Consider the following 17,258-nt stretch of genomic DNA (forward strand, 5'->3'; position numbering starts at 1 on the left):
TGTTACTTTTGGAGGACTTCCCCGTCCAGAACGTAGTGCAGTGGCAGGTGGGGAAATAAAGAAAGAAAGGGAAAAAAAAGAGACGGATGAAGAGGGATGAAGGGGATAAAGAGCTGCAGCAGTGGAGGGAACAGTCTGTACCTGCCAACCAGACACAGACAGGTTTCATCCAGCCAGCATTCATCATGTCAGCATCTTTTTCTCCTTCTTTAAGTCCCTTTCTTCTCACTCTTTCGTCATCCTCAGCTCCGGATAAACACCCACATGTTCCCCTCCCTCTGCAGCATTCTTCAACATGTCAATTAGCTGTTTTTTCTTCTTCTATCTTCCTTTTTTCCATCTTGTACTCCTGCCCTCCTCTCACGGTATCTCTGCAGTTAAAATGCACAGCGTGTCGGACACAAACCAGCCCCCATTAACCGTCGCCACAGCAACCGAACAACAGAATCGATGCGGAGAGGGAGAGAGGAAAGGGAGAAAGACGAGAAGAAGAAAGAGAGCAAGAAAGAAAGTCGTTGTTTCGTTTTTTGAGGCTCAACTTTAACGGTGTGATTAAGTGGTTGGAAACGGACCGAAACAACAAAAACAGAGCGTGGCAGCGGGAGGGAAGTGGAGGATGAGGTCAGACCGTTTAACTGTCCCGTTCGGTCCAGAACAAAAAGTCTTTTTAACATGAATAACTGAGCGTGATTGGCTCCTGGCAGGACAAACACACCGAGGGGAAGTGGTGATGTAGCAATTAGAGTAGTTCTCTTGTTTACAGACCCACTATGGAGAAATATTTTAGGTTTCTTGAGTCATTTTTATTATTAGTTATATTTACAGACAGCACAGCTGTTTCTAACACACACACATACTGACACATTGAAAGGGATTAATTAGTTCCATATTTAGTTTGTCTGTACACACAACCATACAGGATTCAAATAATATTATCTTATAAAACTGTGACACTCTGTGCAGGAATGGCCGCATGACCACCCTATGACCCCTTCACATCTGGTAAAGTCCCACTTTTCATACTTCCTCCAAAACAGTAGCAATGATGTTTCTCCATTTTGAGGAGCCCAGGATGAAACCACCTCACATGTTAGTGTCCTGGGCTGAAAATATTGCAATTCTCACTGTTTTGGTGGCATTTAGCATGATTAATCAGTCCAGAAAACACAAAACAGAACGGAAAAGGCTCCACTCTTTTGGTTCTGCAGTGAAAATCCAGAACATAGTCCGAGCCTCAACCTGTCAAACAAAATCTGTCATATCGTCTCATATTGCAGTGAAACAGAAACGCAGCAGTACAAAAAACATGTTTCCCAGTCGCTTCATAAGCATGACATTTTATAAAAGAAGAGCCAAGCCGCTCTCTCAGCTTGTTAAAAGTGAAGCCTGTAGGCTGAGCTGCTTTTGGCAAATGCGTACACTTTCTGTGTGTGTGTGTATGTATTCAAGTGAAGTGGCTGGCTCCAACCACAATGTGGCTTGGTACACCAATTATGGGTTTGACCATGCAAACACTTTCACTCTCTTTTTCCTCAAACACACACACACACACACACGCACACACCCGCAGAGGGTGGCCCATGCCTACCCTTCAATAGTTGCACTCCATGTCTCAGAAAACGCAGGCAGTTCTCTCATGAGCTAATCCACTCCGAATGAATCTCAAATAATTATTCCAGTCCACAGATGGAAGGAATCTGAAATGAGAAATATGCTTGGTCCTTACAAAAACTGCATCAACCGAAAGTTCGTTTTTCTGCGACATCTTTTCTGCGTTAGCGTCTCTCCTCTTCTCAAAGAGGGGAGGAGCAGCAGCTCTGCAGTCCACAAAGACAAAGGAGGATGTCAAATGTCTCCTAAGTTGTCATAGATGATATCAGGTGATCTCAGCGGCGCCTGGCTGTACCACGAATTAGAAGATGTAGGTTTCTGTTTGGACACTTTGCTGTACAGCTCCCTCCCCGTGCTTCCTCCTCCTCCACCCCAAATGTTGTTGTTGTTGTTGTTCACATTACTGCCAGGTTTCCCAGGGGGCAACGGTACAGGCTCCTTCCGTGCAAAAGGGCTCCTGCCTGGCTTTGGGGCGGTGACTGGTTTGGGCCACCTCGGCGCTGGAGGTGCGCTACGGCTCGGGCCCTGCTGCGGAGGAGAATGTCTCTGGGATTCTGCCACCTCTTCCGGCCTCCTCTGGCTGTGAGGCTCCAAACGGGCCTCGTCGTAAAAAGTCATCCTTCCAGCAGTGCACGTGCTCGCACCTGCTTTGGCACAACCCTCCGGCTCATCGTATATGTGCTCCAGAGCTAGAGAGGGAGGTGACGACGCCCCTTCTGCTTGACCTCCCGGGGGTCGCCTGTTACTGTTCACCCCTCTCGCTCCCCCTCTTCCTCCCGCATTTCCAGCCCCGTTTAGACTCAGCGCGCTCGTTTTCTGGCTCAGCTCCAGGCTGATCTGGTCGTACAGGTGTGAATACAGGTCCGGTGGTTTCCTGTGGTTGCTGCCTCCGTGGTAAGGATCCCCTTGGGCGCCGCCTCCCGAGGTCTCGTCGCCCACCGGTCGGAGGCGTGGGGTGGGCACTGGGGGAGTGGATGGGTTGCTAGATTGGTTCTGGCCCTTGATGCTGTCCACCGGATCAGAGTAGAGGCTATCAGAGCTGTGCAGAGGCAGGCGGACTGAATCTGCAGGCTCAGAATAGAGACCTGCATGCTCATCAGGGGAAGAAAAACCTTTTGCTGCTGCCTGCCCTCTGGGAGACCGCGGAGGGGTGCTTCCTCCTCCCAAAACCCCCAACATGGCTGGCGGTTCTGGTAAACTCCTCCCTTTGATTCCCGATGCTGCTGCACCACCCCCTTGCCCCCTTCCTCCTGCTCCATCTCCGCCCTCTCTCTTCCCGAGCACGCCATCTGCAGAGCCCGGTTTGCTGCCGCCCGAGTCGCCATCCGCCTCCCGACTGCTGCAGCTGCTGCTGTCTCCGCTTCCCGCTGTCAAGCCACCAGCGTTGCGTAAGTGCTGCAGTGACGCCGGGCAGTCTGGGTCAAAGTTGATGGGACAGCTGAGGTGGCGTTCCTCAGCCTGCGCCTTTTGCGAATGGATGGCCTGGTCCACCAGCATGAAGATCTCGTTGCCTTGCTTGGTCTCGAAGGTGAAGTTACCGGGGCCCGAGTCGCAGCGCCGGCCCGCCTCGAACGAAAACATCACCTGGAGATGGAGACAGAGAGGAGAGAAGAAAGGGAGAAATGGAGCAAGGAGGAAGAAATGAAGGAAGAGTGTGAGCAAAGTGTGTCTGATCATATTAATACACATAAATACAAATATACATACAAATACACAGGAATCTGCAGAGAGTAATGGAAACTAGTCAAAGAAGTTCCTGCTCCAGTCAGCACTCAAAACTATTCTTGCTTCCTTTTTCCACTGAACTGTGCTTTTCAAGTTTTCTCAGAATATATTTTTTAATGCTTCATTTCTTTCACTTTCCACTTTTTAAAAAATCTTATACTTCCTCCCCCTGACTTCTTTCACAAATGACCTATTATTTCCACATAGGAATCAATAAAGTCACACCATCTTTTTATCTTCAGATGCGAAGTGATGACCTGCCACATGCATAAATAAACATGTTCAGACAAAAAAAGGTCATCTGTCATTTTTAGATGCTTGTCTTGAACTTTGAAGCATCAAAGTGGCAAAAAATAATCACAGACTCAATAGCAGATTTTTCTCGCTGACGCTGACGTTCCAACCACATGGACGAACACTGCTGCTAAAATTATTATTCGCACTTCTGAGCTGAGTTGTGCTTATATTTAACAAACCGCACATCGTCTGTCTGCCTACAAATGTCAGGTGTGTCAGAGATCGACCTTTTTTGATCCCTGAAGAGAAATGTTCTTTTCTTATAAGCACAGGGCTTGTCCGTGCTTTATGCACCCACCCGGTCTCTCCCGTATCTCCTCAGCAGCTTGTAGGGCCAGACCAGAATGTTCCTCTTGGTCTTTGGCTCCTTACAGATCAAGACGTCGCTTTCGGCTTTTAGCCAGTAGTTGCCGGACAGGCCGCAGCGCTCTGACGCCTCAGTACGCTGAATGCTCACCCAGAACTCGTTCACTGCAAGGAGAAATAGAAGAAAATTTTGTTTTTGCTTTGATTAGCCTAAATTCTACTAATTATGAAGGATCTTTTGTGCTCCAATTTTTTTTTATCTGTGTCCTGACCTTCCTCTCGGGAGTAGTAGATGAGGTTCTCAGACATCTGCAGGTCATGGGGTCCTCCATTAGAGTCTGCAGCACAACTGCTGCTGCTGCCGCCTCCTCCCTGTGCAACACACAGAGAGACAGAAAGACACACTGAAAGTCAGCCAACAGGATTTTTTAATTATTATTTAATTATGTTATTAATCTACACCCACATGCAGGAGTTTGGATTATGTGTTGTTGCTTTGTAGACAGAAAGAAAGAAAAGAGAAAAAGAGTACAGCGGATGGAGTCTTCCCCATGGAAACTCCCTCCGGCTTCCTCTCTGAAAAAACTGTGTGATGTTCATGCTTTTGTGTGTGTGTGTGTGTGTGTGTGTGTGAGTGCACACAATAGAAACTGCGGCCTGTTTAGACACTCCTGGGGTATGTGGGAAAATTTTGGCAGACACAAACAAACTAGAAAACGAAGCTACGATCCCAGATGAAAACTAAATTTAAAGCAGCAGGTCTTCAGGCTCTTCTTTTTCCCCATTTAAAAATATTTGTATGTTTTATTCACATTCATATACACACACAGTGAGAGCAAAGAATCATTTTGTAGATGGAATAAAAGGCACACAAATTCAAAACACACACAAAGAGGAAGCTTGCACCTTCAGAACTCACACATCCACCCATGTCTTTACTTACTCACTGCAAACGCTATTTCCTGAAGAAAAACCCTGTAGCCACTGGTCACACTGTTTTTTGACACATATACACACACACATTTAGGAGCAGAGGAGGTGAAAAAGTGTAAAGATACCTGAAATGCAATGTCACACATGGTATCCATCCAGTCCTTGGCAGCGTTCTTCTCCGCAGCGAACACATGGGTCTTGTCGTTGGTTTCCACACAGAACGCTGCCATGTTTTCTTTGGGACAGCTCTCCGTCAGCGACGGCAGGATGGAAATGCATTCCGACAGGCGGATGATCTTCTTGTCCAGCTTCCTGGTTTTCTCGTTTGACCCGCTACCCGAACCTCCACCTGCCACGCCCCCTCCGCCCGATGGCGAGTCGAAGAACTCGAGACGGGCGATGCCGTTCTGGCTGGCGGGGTAGAGGACGAACCAGTTCTTCTTCCATTTCTGATGGGTGGAAAAGAAGGGACAGTTATAGAGGAGGAAGGTTAAAGCTGCAATAATCAGTATGTTGATATTAATAATGGAACAAATGAGAAATGTGAGAGACGTCGCTCGTAGTTATGAACCCACAGAGAAATACCACCGAACTCTGCAGCTCCCCTCAGCCCCACAGAGCGTTTTAGTGCTTTCAAGACATTGTTTTGGTTTTTTACGACCCACAACTTTTCTGTTTTGATTCAGTGAAAAAACTCTGAAAGCCCACTGTACACTACCTTCTAAGCACCAGACAGCAGACAAAGTTAGCGGTTAGCTGATGAGCATAGTGGAGCATTTAGCAGCTAATGAGCCAGATTCCTACAGAGTTGGTGGAGACCAAAACAAAGCCAAAAGGGAGAGTGAATATCAGATTTGTCATTTGTCAGGTTGCCTAAAACATGAGTCTAAATGAATGTTAATGTTGCTTTATATCTGTTTGATTTGCTAAAATGTTCGTCATATCAATTACAGCTTGTTCCCACTGCCACTAAAAAAAAAAAATCAATTAATGCTGCTTTAATATGATTTTTTTATCTTTTGAGTTTCTTCAGTTCATGATCAAAAACAAGATTTTTAAAGGTTTCTATGAGATCGTATCATGTTAGTGTTACAAACGCCCCCAATTTCCCCCTAAGCTGCATCACCAAATGACAAATGAAACTGGGAAACAGTAGTCTATTTTTTTTTTTATGTATTTGTGTTTTGTGGTGTTAAAACAAGAAACAAACATTTTTGTTCCATTTGGTGCCATTTACTGTCAGAAACGGCTGCTGAAACTGAAAGTAGACAAAATGAGAGGCAAGACTGGAAATGGACGACAGGAAAAAAAAGAGGAGGTTGGAAAACAGAAACAGAAAATGTGATTCTTCTTTTTTTTTTCGCAACACACATCTGTCCTGTACACAGCTGTTTAGGGAGGATAAATCATTTGGATGCAGTTTGTTCAGAAAGCATTGGGGAAAATGCAAAATGCAGAGTTGGCCACAAATAATCACAATCTGATGAAGACGAGAATTTTAACGCTTGAAGTCTAGAGATCTGACTCAAAATGACATTTCCGGGTCTTTCTTTTACGTCTACTCTACTGACAGAAACGTTATGTAGGAGGCTTGTGGTGATAGACCTAATACAGTCTGACTCAGATCAGTTGCACACACTACTGTTTTCTCTGCATTCAATCAGCAGCAGCAGCAGCGGACCACAGTTACAGCATTAGTCACTGCTGCTCTTAGAGAAAAGAACCATTTCCCCCAAAAATCAAAACCGGTACTGTCCCAGTTTTTATAGTTTGATCAAAGAAGTGAAAGTTTGGTGTGATAACCTTTATCACAACAAAACAAGGACATACTGTGTGCTCAAAACCAGGATAAACACAAAATAAGATAAACTTCACACTACATAACTAGTTTATGATGTTGAACGCATTCCAAAACTTATTTTGGATGTAGGAAGTCACTCCACCCTTAACTCAATCCGCATCCGCCAACATCTGTTTAAGTTACAAAGAAAAACACAGTGTTTTAGGTTGGATTTTTCTTTGAAATACTCATCTACCGTGTTGGAGTGGCCACACACACGTTCCTTAAGATTTTGTCAGTGAAATGAAATTAAGAAAAAAGAAGGTGACACTTAAAAAGTGCACCAGCTTCAGTTTACATGTTAACATTGTGGTCTTGAACGAGTCAAAGTGTGACATGGTTTAAATTAGGTAGCAGGTGCATCGTTTGTCCCTGAGGACAGTAGAGAGGAAGCAGTGGTTAACAATGATCTCTTCCACCTCAGACACAAACATGGACATGACACAATGCCGAACAATAAGACACACAGCTAGTGTGTGTAAGACTCCAGATGTTCAGCGCTAACAATGGACACGATGACACACTGCGTGCGAGATTATGTGCACGGCTGAAATCACTCAAACACACACTTGTTTGGGAAGTCCCTGTCGTCCCCTGTGCCCTCTCTGGATACGTGTGTGTGTGTGTTTTGCTAGTCCACCCCACACTGTGCCTCATGGCAGCTACATTTCTCCACAGTGTGTGTCTATGTTTCCCCCCTACGTTCACCGAGCGCGGCGGACGCTGCCTGACGGTCAGAGCTCAGCTTGTGACAAGGAGGTCAGTGATATGAAAATTCTGCAACCAAAGGGGGAAAAACCAGCTAATGAAGAAGAATGAGACACACTAAAACCTACAGGTTTCCAGCGTGTTACGTCAGTTGTGGCCATTGTAAAAAAAAAACAGCAACCAGAGGCTGACAGATGTGATTTTTGAGGCCGCACCAATATCAATATTTGAAAGTTAGAGGTGCCTTTTAGTCATGCATTAAGACATGTAAAATTACTCTGCTTTGAATAATAAATTGTCTCATACGGTTTTTCCACCAAAAAGTTGATTTAACTCATTAAAAATTCTTAAGTCCAGTCTCATTGTATGTGTGCTGGAAGTTATAAAAGTTCATATCACACTTCTTTAAGTTGCTTATTGGACTGGGACTGGATTACAAAATATTTCACAAACTGTGCTCGTACGTGCACATGTTCAAATTTGTTTCATCTTCTTTCAGCAGATGAATGTAAAAACAGCTTTCTGGTGTTTTATTGATACTTTTCTCCATCATCCTTCATTATTTTAACATTTCTCCCTGTTTTTTTGTTTCTACCGTAAAGCATTTGAAGTGCTACAGTACATAAATCATTTCAAATCATTTCTTTTTGTCTATCTGCTAAGATATACATCAATACTGACATATCTGTGAGTCTGTATTGGCCAATTCTATCATCCTGCTGACTCACTAATCATTGGTTCTGGTACCAGATGAGCTTTTACACGTCGTCAGCTTATGTCGCTATCATTTACAGTATGAAAATAAGTGACATGTTAAGAGTCAGTCTAAAAGTGTAATTGCAGTATTTGCATGATGGAACTGATACACCTGTAGCCACAGGGTCTATATGCTGCACAGCCATATGGTATATTTAGCTCTCAATGCTATTTATTAAAAAGCACGAACCACATGTGGCTTAGCTGCGATATAAGTGACACAATTTGAAACTATTGATAGAACAAAAACGGAGGTACATTCATGCATGAAAGCTATCTTCATCTTTTTCTATATAACACATACACACACGCAAGGTTTCAAAAGTCGACACAACCTGTTAAAATTAACTGCCAGAAAGGACAGGAAGTGTGTGGGATTGTCATTACCCAGGATTCTCTTCGCTTCCTTCTTTTGACTCCAGGTGTGTCTCAGTATGTGTATATGTGTGTGTGTATACATGTATATGTGCCTGCATTTGTTTCCGTTGTTTTTATTATTCCCTCGGTGCATTTTGGACCATCTGTAACTGTGCACAAACAGATTCTGTTAGTCAATACACGGGGTGTGAAACAGTAACCTCTGCTGCAGCGTGGTCCACACACACACACACGTGTGTGTATGTGCATGTGAAACAGCTGCTCCATATAAGGCAACAGACCGTTATCAGCTACTAATACACTGAGTGGAAATTATGCAAAAGGGTTCATGAAAGAGAGAGAGAGAGACTTCCTCACTGATGTCCTGCTGGTTCAAGGGACCACGTTAACGACACGTCAAACGCTCGTGTGTGTGTTTGTGCCTTTCACTGCCGAAACGTCACGCGGCCTTCACTGTCACTGTCATGTTATCTGTCACATTTTATTGTTACGCTTCGAAAAAGGCACAAAGATCAACACTGCTTTACATCAATTATTGACGCTTTCAGATTTTCCTTCTCACTATATTCTCTTTGTCACTGAATTCACGGTTTTTCTATATCAACAAGTTTTTCAGAACATTATTATATCAGAACTTGCATTTGTTCTTCTAGCCGTTCAGAACTGTGTAGAGGCATTCAGTAGCAGTTTTGTTTTTCTTTTACAATCCTTTTGAATACCACAAAGAAAATCTCAACTCTGTCTTCAAAGCAGTTTTCCACCTGTCAGTCGTTTAATTCATTTGTTTATGAATATACATCAGTTTCATTTTCAATGCATTTACTGATGTATCATTTTTAGATATACTGCATTGAATATTATTAAATTGTTGTAGAATTCACTTTGGCTTTCACGCATATGCCCACAAACACACTCTGCTGCAATAACTATACTTCACAGTGGATTTGTTTCTCAATCATGTCCTTCAAATAGCAACACATGACAGCATATTGAAAGGACATTTATGATTCAGTGTGACTTCAGGCTGCTGTGGGGATTTTAGTCACTTCAGATCAGTTTTGATATTCTGCAAGCTGTCAAACGTGTCGTTAAGCAGCGGGACAGCGGTCATTTCTGCATAAAAGACTTGTGTGGAGTCGTCTATCATTATAGTCATTATGTCATTATTAATCGGGAAGATCGCTTTCTAGAAACTGAGAATTTTCCTCTTTAACTCCAAGCTTTCATTGCTTAAAAACACAGGATCCTCTCAATCTGTCATGAAGCTATTTAACTAAACCACTCGACCGTGTTCCCGCTGGCCACAGACAGACCTCAATGACACATGCAGGAACAGAGAGTGTGTGTGTGTGTGTGTGTGTGTGTGCGCGCACTGTATGTTTAACAGAGTACAACTGTGTCTGCTCTTGTTAATGTTTGTTAAAGGAAGGGAGAAGGAAAACAGGAAAGCTGCATGACTGTGTGTTAGTATGTGTCATACATGTGTGTGCGTGTGCATGTGTGTGTGTAAGAGACCACAACTCGGTTGCCCTAATCTCAACCCTCTGTTGTGTCAACAAAATACAGCTCTGGAGAATATTTATTTTAAGAGCTGCAGAAAAAAAGTCCTGAGAAAATACTGTACTCCTGAGTACAATGATGAGCTTTGGGGTTTTGTTTTTTTTGACTGCTTAACATTTTCATAAAAAAAAAAAAAAAACACTGAGCCCATGTCGTGCGTCCTCACACAAATGGCTATTTGTGGAACTGTGAAAGATTTCAAGGGAGATAGTGATGCCTGCAAGCATGCTCAGATGAGTCAGGTGCAAAAAGCATGCGGCCAATGCAAAGACTGGTGAGGAGAGAGAGGATCCACGTCCAATGCAGTGAGCAGTGATAACATGACGACCTGAACCTCAGAGCCGTGTAAACTGTAATTCAGCTCAGTTCACACAGCAGGTGTCCAATGTCACCTGCAGGCTAAAGGACTGGTTCACCCAAATCACTAAACTAACTAAAATTCATTAGACTATAGTAGGGCTGCAACTAACAATTATTCTTATCATCAACTGATCTGGTGATTATTTTCAATCAATTCATCAATTAACCATTTGGTCAATAAAACATCAGAAAATGGCGAAAAAGACCCGTCAGAACATCCCTGAATCAAAGGTGATATCTTATTTGTCGTTATTTTAGACCAAACAACAGCCAAAAACCCCAAAATATTACATTTACATTGATGTAAGACCAAGAATAATAAATTCTCACATTTGAAAGTTTTGAACCAGCAGAAAAAAACAATTCTTCAATTATCAAAATAGTTGTTTCTGAACAGGAACAATAGATGAATCAACTAATCGTTGCAGCACTAGACTGTAGGCTACTATAACAAAGCGTTTACTGTACAATCGAATAAGAGCGCAGCCTCTCTGATGTCCTCATGTCAATAGTCACAATGCTACAGAATGAGCTGTTTGTATGTCCAACACAAGTAAAAACCTGTAAAACAGCAAACATTCAACGTGTGCCTGATAAGATAGAGATCATGCATGTTTTTCTTTACTTTAGCCTTTGACCAACATTTACAAAGTATGTTTGTTTTGGTGTTTTTTGCTTCCAGCAGTTTGGTTTCTTTCCCCAACAGAATAAGAACATGAATTCATAAGCAAAATGGGAACTGAGATCGATCAAAACGAAATGACACCCGACCCTGTTGAAACGTTGCAGCGTCTGCACACCGACTACAGTGAGAGGTGGACTCCGATATAAGAAGGTTTGTTTGTCGTGATATAAAGTCGTTCTTTATCTGTTTAAAATCAGCCTGGTCTCTAAAGACATGCTCATGATGGGATTGTTCTGTTCTGTTTTGGTTCAAGTATCCACAATTAGACCTAAAGTCCAGTTTCCACTCTCTTTTCTTTCTCTATTGCTCCTATAACGTCACATCAGCAGCTGTGTCAGTGGAAGCTGTATCACAGTAAAGAAGCAGCTAAGCGAGTTAACAACTGTGTCCTGACCGACACTCATATATCATCCAGTTAAAGACTCATGGAGAAAATAATATGCCAAGTTACAGTAATTCATCATGAATTGCGTTGAGGGGAAAAGTCACTCAAATTTGGCTGAGATAAAAATACTACGTAGTAAATGACTGAATGAATGTTGATGTGACTGGAACTGATCCTTTATTAGTTGAAAATATTATAAATATTATATTGATATTGGAAACTATTACAATCCATATGACTAACTTCCGAAAAATAACATCACACTGATGATTTTTCACCACACGTTTAATCATTCTTTTCCACTTTGTGTCATCAAATCCTCAGATCATACCATTCTTCCTAAAAACACAGCTACTGCAGAGTATTACACACTTTTCTAGTGCTTCCTCATAATTATTCTTCATACCAAAGATGATCTGGCGTTTGTTTTCTGAGAAAAATGATTAAGTGTCTGAGATCTTGCCTCAACTTGTGATGAAAGAATGAGAAAACAAATGAAAAGAGAACATCTGACAGGTCATAAACCCATTAATCCAGTCTGCAGTTATTTCTGTAGACGTGATTCATATAAATGTAGCCTCAGGATGTGTAATATCACTTTATCCTGACACACCCTGTCTGTTCAAGTGACGGCTAGCTGCTGGTTGAAGCTGTCTTCAGGCATGATGAAGGATCATCTACCGTGCTCACATCTGCAACGCTTCACTGTTAGTCGGGACGTTACAACAGCTGCCAACTTCAACATGAAAATAAAAGCTTGTTGTGGCTGCAGAGAGCAGCTGAAATCTACGAACTGCAGGTCCGAGCATCTTGAATGCAAATGTGTGACAGGTGAGCAGATGCATGTACAGACAGTTATCTACTCGCTAAACCATGCACACTATTAAAATTCTTATTATTGAAATCTAATGACGGCTCAACATATGTAAAAACTGTGATAACAACAGCAGGTTGAGGACTCGTCCATCAAGCACTATATATAACCACACTGACTGCGTATGTAAATTCAGACAGCTCAACATCCAGCTCACTGCGGATATTCGTCATGCTTTACCATTGTGCAGATGTGAATCTGATTGGCTGAGACAGAGGTATGTGTCATGCTTTGATGTTATGAATACCTTTGTAATGTGCAGCATGCGTCAAACAGCAGATTTATTTTTTTTTTCTTCTCAGTGTTCTGCAGGAAGTTTTGAAATGTGTCCTGGATATGATTCAAGACTCAAGAGAGCTTTACTGTCAATCCGCCAAAATACAAATATACTGTATGTATCAAATGTCATTCCTCTGGGGCTGATAGAGCTACATCTAAGATTTGACATTATCTTAAATATAGCACATTGCAGTTAAAAGTGAAAAACAGATGAATTTCTCCAGTGTTTTATTAAGCACAAGTCTGAATGAAAGAATAGTGAACAATTTACAATGAATATTTGATGTCTTATTTGTCCCAAAATATTAAATTTACAGTAAAGTAAAGACCAAGAATAGCAACAAATTCTCACATTTGAGAGCTTTGAACCAGCAAACATTTGCCATTTTTTGCATGAAAAATTGCTCAAAAAATTATTTGATTATCAAAATAGTTAAATACTTTTCTGTCGGTCAAACAATCAACTAATCGTTGCAGCTCTAATTAATATATTATGTCCAATCCAAAGTGTAATTTAAGTGCAATGACCAACTACAGAGTGCAGATACAGAATAAAACCTGAGGCTGCAGCTATCAGCTGTTTTTATTTTCGATAGAGCTAAAACAATTAACTGATTAGCTGATGGCAAATATGATCTGGTTCCAGCTCCTCACGTGTGAATATTCTCTGGTCTTCTTACTCTTCTATGATAGTAAACGGAATATCTTTGGGTTTAAAACTGTTTGAAGATGTCACCTTTGCTTACATTTTATAGAGCAAAGAATTAATTTGTTAATTAAGGAAATAGTCGGTGAACCAAAAGTGAAACATCAAAAAGTTGAAATGAAACGACGTGTGCTATGTAATCAAAACATGTCCGGTTCAAACCTGGCTTGAGAACATCAAAAAAATACTAATAAACTTAACTAAACAAATTTTATTAAAAAAAATATAATCTTTTTTTTTTTAATTATTTAGATCTTGTGCTGGTACAAATGTTTATTTTGTCTGAACAACAGTTAAGGAGGCTGGGATCTATTAAATTATTGATGAATCATTTCAGCACTAATAGAGACAGTGTAATAACTTAGTTTAAAGTAGGACTGAGCAATATATCAATATTATATCTATATTGGGATATGAGACTAGATATTGTCTTAGATATTATGATATTGCGATATGGCGTAAGTGTTTTAAAGGCTGCATCACAGTAAACTGATGTCGTTTTCTGAACTCTATTTTTTTCTTTCACTCACTTATTCATTATATCCACATTACTGATCATTACTTATCAAAAAGCTCACTGTGTAAATATTTTGTGAAAGCAACAATAGTCAACCCTACGATATTGTCTCAATATCAATATTTTATTTTGTCCGTATCGCCCAGCCCTAGTTTAAAAGTTGCAGATAGTATACGAGCAGAAGATACTAAGTGCGTAAAAACGATGTAAAGGCTTATAGGAAAGGTAGATGTAGATTGTATAAACTCTATACTGGCCATTACTTCACACATCATAAAACAGCAGCCAAAAACAGAAACCATGGTCAGACGTTGCCAGTTCGCTCTTGAGTCACATTTTCCGATTATGCACGTGGGAACAAACCTATATGTGTGTGTGTGTGTGTGTGTGTGCCCACTGACAGCTCTAAGATTGCATAACTCTCCCAACAAACATCATACCAGTTTCAACACTTTCAGATCAGCCACCATTCAGCTTCCTGTTCTATTCTTTTCTGCTCTGCTGCTTTTTTATGCACTTCGGCGTGCTTTTGCTTTAGATAACGTTTTTTCTGAAAATGCAGGCATTTTTCTTGTTCGTTTCTTATATTGTATACAGTTTATAAAAGGCATTGAAAGTGTGTTTTGGGAGTATGAATATCTATTGTGGACTGGTGATTTCTGGGCAGGAAACAGGGCCAGAATGTTTTGTTGGTCCATGTCATATGACCAGAGAGAGACACACAGACACACAAAGACCCTCTTACAAATCTGAAAGAGTAGATGAGCTCTTATCAAGCGGCGCTCTGAGACTAAAGGCAAGGTTGCATGGAGGCCAAAGACTAACACACACAGGTGATATCACTGGGTTAACAGGATCTCCAGTCTTGCAGTTTTGTAAAAGAAACACAGATATGTAACTGGCAACATGTGCATGATGTTACATCCTCTTTACACATGGTGAGTGAGAACGCAACAGTGGCATGTTGCTTTAAACCGCTGTGTGCTCTGCTAAGATGAAGTGGAAATATGTCTACCACCTTTCTTAAGAAGAAAAAAAAAGGGTTTCTCCACTGTGTCAACTCTCTGTCAACTTTCCAGCTCTGCAGTTCTGGTACTGCAACCGTGGTAGTCTTTCTCTCATGCAGCTCTTGTTTTCTGTTTGCTCTGATCAAGTAATGGGTCACCAGCTCACACACACACACACACACACACAAACAGAAACACAGCAGGTTTACCCTAAACCACCACATCAAAACAAGCCCAGCGCAGTGAAACTCTCCAGTAGCTTACTCCCTACACTGCATCTACAAGAAAGTTTGTCTTTGACGCAATATGTGCAATCTGTTTGTCCTGACATTTTTAAAAAATGCTCCTTTTTTACAGTTTACAACTGTAATAAGGCCACTTAATTGTGAAAAGACATTTTAAAGTCTAAATGGAACAGTCATCTCCTTACATAAAAATATTCATAATATTGTACATATCAGAGTCATGAGGACGTGAAGCGCCTCTTTCTTTAGTAAACTGCCATTAACAGGGTTTATTTCACTCATATGGTGCAACTTAATCATTTAAATAACGTTCCTAGAAAGATTTTACATTGCGTTCGTACTTTTATGAGACAAATAACATCAACATTACATTTTTATAAAGACTCATAGAGTGTTTGTAGTGACTTTATCAACTCCATGCTGTACTGGTTTCTTGGTGTAATATTGTATCCCGTCATACTGTATATTACTGAGTTATTAGCTTAAAACTGTCATTTTCACGTGGTAGCATCCAACGGCGAGTATTAAGGGCTCACAACATCACATTTCTGTCAACGCAACAACCCAACAAACAAGAGTTTTCTCTTAGACTCACCTTTCCAAACTTCTGATGCTGCACATAGAGCTGTCCCTCTTTAACGTGGGTGTCCATGCCCCCCGACCTCCAGGGGTCCCAGAAAAAAAGAGCGAGATGTGACTTGTGACTTGACAGAAGGAAAATCAACTTTTTTGAAGGGGTCTATTTTTCTTCTATGCTCCCTAACAACTTCCCCCTTCTCTCACTTCCGCTCCCCGGCTGTCACAGCGCGTGTATCGTAACGCTCGTGCGCAGTTGAAGGTGTCATGGTGCAAATTAAAAAGGTCCAAACAGTCGCTGGGTGGTCCGGACGAAGTTTAATAATCTCCAAATGTTGTCTGTAGGTCGCCTGGCTGTCGCCTGTCCTCCTGCAGGGCTGGACCAATGAAAAGCCAACCTTAATAGATAATTCAAGCTTCCGGTTACAACCTTCACAATAAAAGCCTAATTGATAATCATCGACCGCCATGTTTTTCTCACTTCCTGAATATGATGTTATTTTGTGTTTGAATTATTTTGTGGTGACTTGATGAATTTTATTTAATAATATACACTATTTAAAGCTGCAGTGTGTAGAACTTAGTGGCTTCTAGCAGGAATGGAATATTATATTCATAAGTATTTTTTAAGTAGTGTAAAATCCCCTGATAATAAGAACCGTTGTGTTTTCGTTACCAATTAGCTGTGATGACCTCTGGTGTCATCTTTGTTTGGCCTTGTGATTTACCTGTCTGCTCTGTCTCAACAGGTGCTTGTTATGGCAACTAGCGACACCTGATGGCTCGCAGGGTTGCCAGGTTATTAAAGTCCGGGTTGCAGCTCCGGCAGTCTCTCTCCCTCTTCTGACTGCTTTCTACTTCTCCCTCTAGGCACCTGTTCTGGTTTGGTTTAGTTATGCTGCCTCAGTTATTTACTTCGCTTTCATGCATGTTCCAACACTCACGCACACACACATTCTTCACTCATGCATCACGAATACTACTGATACCACTGATTTCTACACTCCATACCATAACTATTTTGTTTATTATTTAATTTGGCTTAATTTGTTTAATAAATGTATCTTTTGTTACCTCTTTATCATGGTGTGTCTCCTTTTTGTTGTGGCCACTTGAGCGAGGTCATGACAAAGCCCTTTATATCTACATATGGAGCAGGTCCCCGTCAACGAAGCCCGCCATGTTCACCGCCTTTCTACAGTAGCCCAGAATGGACAAACCAAACACTGGCTCGTGTTTTTCATGAGTTTCACAGCCACCTTACGTTCTCCTACACACTTAGAAGGGAGGGGGGGTTATTTAGTTGGTTGCAATCTGCACCCTCACTGCTAGATGCCACTAAATCCTACACACTGCACCTTTAAGTCACTATCTATCGCTGAACAAGGTAACACTATGGTGATTGAGCCTATGACCCACTGATGAAAACCCTTGCATTTGCAGTGTTATGATTATTATGAACTGAGTGTCAGTGGCGACACTCACACTTTTTCCATCACCGAGCAGTGGT

At 41.6% G+C, this 17,258-nt stretch overlaps 1 protein-coding gene and 1 long non-coding RNA gene across 2 annotated transcripts; one reads left to right on the forward strand and one right to left on the reverse strand.

Annotated features, from left to right (window-relative positions):
• Positions 1–781: 781 nt before the first annotated feature.
• dok1b (docking protein 1b) lies at positions 782–16,646 on the reverse strand. Its single transcript, XM_067580458.1, has 5 exons — positions 15,768–16,646; positions 4,998–5,321; positions 4,212–4,311; positions 3,932–4,104; positions 782–3,195 (listed from the first exon to the last, which is right to left on the reverse strand). Exons 1-5 carry the CDS (start codon positions 15,822–15,824, stop codon positions 1,846–1,848), a joined length of 2,004 nt encoding a protein of 667 aa, XP_067436559.1. The 5' UTR covers positions 15,825–16,646; the 3' UTR covers positions 782–1,845.
• On the forward strand, positions 8,066–15,840 carry LOC137174926 (uncharacterized). Its single transcript, XR_010925502.1, has 2 exons — positions 8,066–12,375; positions 12,492–15,840. It is a non-coding gene; the product is annotated as an uncharacterized lncRNA (long non-coding RNA).
• Positions 16,647–17,258: the final 612 nt, after the last annotated feature.

This window comes from Thunnus thynnus, chromosome 22 (assembly GCF_963924715.1).
Source record: "Thunnus thynnus chromosome 22, fThuThy2.1, whole genome shotgun sequence".
Classification (NCBI taxonomy): domain Eukaryota; kingdom Metazoa; phylum Chordata; class Actinopteri; order Scombriformes; family Scombridae; genus Thunnus; species Thunnus thynnus.